Below are 6000 nucleotides of genomic sequence, written 5' to 3'. Positions count from 1 at the left end.
AAAAAAAAAAAAAAAAAAAAAAAAAATGAGTAGGGTTCTCCATCCATTTGTTTTCTACAACAGTCCAGTCTCTCCATGCTTTTTGTATTATGCCTCCGATGCTCATGATGACTGTAAGGTAGGTCTCCATGTCATAAATGAGGAAAGTGTGGCTCAGGGAAGCCCAGTGGCCTGTGAAATCAGTGTTCCTCAGGCAGAGCCAGCCACTCACTCAGTTATATGCCAGCATCCTTTCTGTTTACCACACTGCATCATCTACCTGGTTGCTAAGCCTCACTTGTTTTTTTGACTCTTCTATTCTGCTGAAGGTTTAATTAAACTTTTCTTTTCTGAAATAATTTCATAGGTTGATGTTCTTAAGGCAACAGCACTCCCTTTGTTGAAACAATTTGGGATTGATGGTGAATCATTTGAACTGAAGGTAAGAATGTTTGAACTGTTGACCATATGTTCCTGTGGAGAACATTTTCCCACTGACTCATTGGAAGAGCTGTGTGACTCAGTGTATGTGTGTCACATTTGAGGTCACCAGTTATCAGAAGACTCACAGGGCTCATGAAGTAAACGCTGCAGACTTGGAACTGCAAGGGACCCTTTAGTAATAACAATCGTAGCTGACAGTTCTGTTGCACTTACTTTGCGGTAGGGGCTGTTCTAAGCAGTTTACAAAGACTAACTCCTTTTCTCCTCGCAACAGCTCCGCCCATGTCCCTCAGCAAGCAGTGGAGAATAGATTTGGGCCATATTAGCTTTCTGATCTGAATGATCTGGATATAATTTATATTCAGGGGCTCCCAGCCTGGATGTCCCTGAGAATTTTCAGTATTTCCAAAATCTAGTAGAAGTAGTTTAAGCATCTGTATATTGTTGAATTATATCAGTCCAATGAGGTAAACCATTTAGCATCTCTGCCTTTTACATTCATGTTTTAAACGGGGGAAATGACTTCATTTTTATTTAATAATGTTTTGGTAGATCAGTTATTTGCATGGGAGGAGAAAAAGTGGTTTCTGATTATTAAGAAATGGGCTCAGATGATGGACTAGGTCAGCTCCATATTTTAAGGATAAAAAAGTGACCTTTTCAGGGTTAAAGAGGTGAGTGGCACAGCCACTTGGGTAATAGACTTGGACTTTGACACACGCTGAGCGTGTACTCTCTAGGAGCCAACATAAGGTGCTGTTGGTCTTGAAGGAATGACAGATTTAATATGGAAGAGCTATGCCTTGTAAAGAAGCATCTGTTGGTGTAAACCTTCCTGGGCAGGGTGTCAGGGTAATCCATTGCTTTGCTGCATCCTCACCTCATCTTTCTCACTCTCTGTGTAGATTGTGCGACGGGGAATGCCTCCTGGAGGAGGAGGCGAAGTGGTTTTCTCATGTCCTGTAAGGAAGGTCTTGAAGCCCATTCAACTCACAGATCCAGGAAAAATCAAACGTATTAGAGGAATGGCGTATCCTTTCCGTTTATTTGGATTTCTTTTCTTTTTTCTTGCCTCACTAAGATAAGAATGACTAACAGCTTTACTTCTTCCCGAGGTTATTTACATTTTAGACTACAACTTTGAAAAGTCTTAACAGTGAAATCATAATTGCTGGCTGAGTTAGGATGTTCTGTTATCTGCCTCACCATGACTACATTGATTGAGTCATTCTTTTTATTTTTTAATTTTCCAGTTAGCATTTAGGCTCTGATGTATGTGATCCTCTCTCAAGTGCTTTGGTTTGGGGGCCATGAATATACTGCAGTTCCTCCCTCAGAAGAGGTCATCATTCAGTGAAGGAGCCAAATATGAAAACACACTGTTCTGATATAACATGCAAAATGATGTGTGCAGTGGGGTGGGGGCCTGGAGTAGACAGTGGTCAATTTTGTCTGGAGGACCTGGGGAGGCGGGAGTAATCATAATGAACAATATCTACTATTAAGTACTTACTCTGCCTCTACTTCAGTAGTCCCTTTACATGCTTTTAAGCCTCGGATTGACTCTTGACTTCACTTACATCCTTTTTTGCAGATGGGGAAACTGAGAGGTCAAAAGCTTGAGGAATTTGTTAATAACGTCACACTGCAGAGCTAGGATTTGAACCTTGTCTGTGTGACTCTGAAGTACAGGCATGTAATTTTTACTTTTTCCCATAGAAAGGAGCCTTGAAGAACAGAGGGTTGCAAAGTAGAGTGAGAAAGGAGGAGTGCTTCAGGTAGAAAAATGGGCCTGAGAAGAGGTGGCAGCGCACAGTGGTTCTAGCGAATGGCAAGTAATGAAGTGTGACCGGATTTCAGGTTGGTCTATGGCATTTGATGGTAGAATGGGGCATGAAGACAGGCAGGAGCCAGTGAAGAGCTGAAGGTGGCTGGAATCAGATACTATGCAGAATGCAAAGAAAGGATGGTGGAACCCTGAGAGGCCACCAAAACTTGAAAGCAAGAGTTAAGTAAGGAGGGAAGTAAGAGTGGGGAAGAGGATAAACAAAACATAGCTTCCTGGAAGCTCAGGTCAGCGCCTTAAAAGGCCCTGAGGAGTTAGCATTGGGGTGGGGGAAAAGCTGAGGGACTCAGCAGCAGGCTGCCACTGATACCCTGGGGAAGAGTGCTGGATCTCGATCCTGAGGGACTAATTCTGGGTTGTGGAGTGAAGGGGAGGGAAACGGCGGCTTGTGGGGACCACTGTTTACAGAATCTTGACAGGAAAGAGAAGGAGAAGGAAGGATGAGGTGGTAACTTGATGAAGCGAGAGCGGGGGACACTCCCTCCCTTTTACAAAAAGATTGGTAAGGATTCGAGTGTTTTTGTAGGTTGTTAATGCCGATGAAGCAAATTAATGAGCTGATTAAAAGCCCGGGTGCTGGAGTCGGAAAGACGTGGGTGCTGATGCTGACTGTGCCACTCACCAATGGAAGCATTTTGGCCCTAAGCGTTGGTTGCCTATATATCTTAGTCCTGTTATAACTGCTGTGTGGGACTACCATGAAGGTAAAGTGAGATTGTAGTTGCACAGTAGCAGGCACTGGTGTGTAAGTAGCTTTGGGTAAATGGTTGCTACTCTTCTTTTTATTCTTACTTGAGAGGGGATGGATTCAACGCCACAGGCATACAGTAAGGGTGGCTCCAGGTAGAGCTGTGTGGAGGTGAGTGGAAGGGGGTTGGGGTGAGTTTTTCAGTTGTTACCGAGTTAGGATGAGATTGAGGGTAAGGGGATGGGCAGGGTAGGATAAGAGAGTGACAAGGATGGTAAAGATGTGCCTTCACAGTGGGGCATCATAACTGAAGATAAGGAAAAGGCTGTGGAACAGCACGAAGGTCCTGGCTGAAGGTGAAATGTTAACACAGTGCCAGCTGCATGGCCATGTGGCTATGTCCAGTGGCAATTGGCAGCCTAGAGGGAGGAGTAGAGAACGTGGGAGGACCAATTTCATCCAAGGATGGATGCAGGTTGGCAAGGTGGGTGGGTCCTACAGGGAGACAGTTGGAGCGTGGGTGCTGGAGCATCAGGAAGTACATTCTTCACTGAGGATCGTCACAGGGGCTCACCAGCCTGGAGAAAGTAGGTCAAGGGACAAGAAACTTTTAACAGGTTTAAAGATCAGGTCTAGTGGAAATAGATACATGTACTGTGTAGGACAAGAGATTGTGTTTAGGGAGTTTTGTTTTCGGATTTCAGATGTTAAAAGTAAAATTCTAGGTGCTGACAGGATCTGGGTGGGGACAGGTGTTGGAGGCCATAGAGCAAGATGGGCTGTGGGATGACTTTCCTGGCGGGAGTGTGACAAGGAGGGGTAGACCAGAAGGCCTGCTTCTCAGGGCTGGAGTGGATGCTTAAGGTCAGGTTTTGTATTTCTCAGGAGGTTTGGGGATGGTCTTACTTGGAGGAAGAGAGGTGTAGCGTGGACTTTGTTTTTCAGAGGCCTCAAATAGCTTGAACAGTAAGTGGTGAAGGGCAGGGAGTAGGGTGGGCTGCAGAGTCATGGGCAGAGAGAGTGCTAGTTAAGATAGAAGCTCAAACTTGGATTGCTGCCTGATGTTCTTTTTAAGGATTATCAAAAGCACAGGAATACAAAATAACAAAGCCTTCCTGGATTATGGTCTGTTCTCTGCATGGCTGTCCCCTAGCCCATGTAAGTGTCAAGCCTTGTGTGTACCAGGAGAGAATGGGCAAAAGGAGAAATGTTCCTTTCCTAGGAGCCCTGAGGTTGATGTATAGTTAAATTGCCCAGGCAACTTTCTAAGGTGATGTTCAACTCTAATATCCAAATCAGAGGAGCTGGAATAAGGTTAATGAGATTACAAAGAAATGGAAATGCAGTGTAACTAGGTGTATGTTTTTAAAGTCAATGTGCCTTTCCTACTTGAATTCATTCTTATTAACAGATGCATTGTATCCCACCATTGATGCCCCACTGTGAAGGCACATCTTTACCATCCTTGTCACCCAAAATCAAACCCTGTTGATGGCCATTGAGTTGTTTTTTGCTTTTCACCATTGCCAAATACACTGCGGTTAATGGCTTTAACCGCAACATTTTTGGCAATGGTGAAAAAAAGTGTAGTAAGTGTACAGGAATACACTTTCCAATACATTCCAATAAGTGTACAGGAATACACTTTCAGTACTACTTTGGGTTTGTCTGGGGGGTAGTTGTTTTTTTTCCTCCTTATTTGAGATGTGTTTCCTTTATGCTGTATTGGTGGCAGTGAACTTTGTTTGGAATCCAGTCTCTGTAGTCTGGAAATGTGATTTCTGGCAGTGTGCTCTGTTTTGACACAATCTTGTCATAACAACATGGTTTTCATCACAGTGGGGTCCCCCTTGTTCTCTCTGGGTGTGCAGATGGCTCGTGTCCTTTGATGATGGTGCTGGGAAATGGGGAAGGGTTTTCCAGGGGAGAATATAAAAGTTAAAAGAGCTGCGGTGCCGGGCACCTTGGGTGTAACTTTGTTCCTCCCTGACTTCTCCCTCTAATGTTCTTGGAACCTTCCCTGTGTAGAACCTGAGCCAGGAAGAGACTTGTGAGGTCCCAAGTTCTTCCCTCCCTGGAGGCAGGGGATAGGACACAGAAATCATCCCCAATATATCTCTGACTGGTAGAGGTTTCATCCCAGCTCCCCAGGACAGTTGACACAGTGCCCTTGCTCAGATCCCTGTCTGTAAACCCAATGTTTAAGCCACTGCTCTGCAGAGCTGCCCATTTCACAAACACCTCAAAGGAATGTTGATTTGAATGGAGATCACCCTCTTCTCCAGTTTTGGAGCCTGGGAAAAAAAGAGCTGCCTTTGGAAAAAGCTTGAGTTGGTTTTGTGGTTTTTTTCCTTGCAAGGCTTATTGACTACTGGACTAAGCTTGGAGGTTGTATTTCCCATAGGAGGGCTCAAATTGGGAGAATGAGGCTCACTCTCTTGTGTGCATTTGTGGTCTTAACTGAATTACTTCCAAAGTGTATCTTTTCCCTCTTGCATTCTACAAGATGACCTACCAGCCAGGGCCCAGAGGGAGCCGGTGTTGGTTCCTGCCAGCAGCTGTGACTAGACGGTAGTTACCTTTTATTTAATGCCACCCACTCTGTTTCTCACCCTTGCCTTATGTGGGGCGTAAGAGAAAGGAGCATTCTGTTTCAGTTTTGCAGTGCTATCCTAGGAGCTCATGATTTGGTACATGAGAATTAAGTGAAAAAGCTGGCAGTAAAGGGGGTTAAGTTGGAATTTGTGGGATAATCTAGTTTCTTTTCCTTGATTATAGGGAAGGTACTTTGAGAATCAAGCTATCTTTCTTTATCTCCACCTACTGTAACACACACACGTATCCCTCTTAGCTTTCTCTGACATGGAACATTGGGGAAGGGGAAGAGTGGGAGTCCTATATGGACTGTAGCTATGGATTTATACATTGGTATTGGTTCTTAATATGGTTTTCATAAATGGGCTTTAGGAGGTTCATAAATCTGAAAATTTTTCTGCAAAATTGTGAGTATATATGTTTCTCAGGAGAGGGTCCATAGCTTTCA

The 6000-nt window shown here is 44.2% G+C and overlaps 1 protein-coding gene across 3 annotated transcripts in view; it reads left to right on the top strand.

Annotated features, from left to right (window-relative positions):
* Positions 1-6000, top strand: part of RCL1 (RNA terminal phosphate cyclase like 1) — a 69483-nt gene that overhangs the window by 40574 nt on the left and 22909 nt on the right. For all 3 annotated transcript variants that reach the window (XM_017851487.1, XM_017851486.1, XM_017851488.1), the window contains exons 4-5: positions 347-421; positions 1329-1453. In XM_017851487.1, coding sequence (XP_017706976.1) covers positions 347-421; positions 1329-1453 — 200 coding nt within the window. The remainder of the gene's footprint in view (positions 1-346; positions 422-1328; positions 1454-6000) is intronic.

This window comes from Rhinopithecus bieti, unplaced genomic scaffold (genome assembly GCF_001698545.2).
Source record: "Rhinopithecus bieti isolate Rb0 unplaced genomic scaffold, ASM169854v2 scaffold_32740, whole genome shotgun sequence".
NCBI lineage: Eukaryota > Metazoa > Chordata > Mammalia > Primates > Cercopithecidae > Rhinopithecus > Rhinopithecus bieti.
This window is presented reverse-complemented; position numbering and strand designations above follow the sequence as displayed.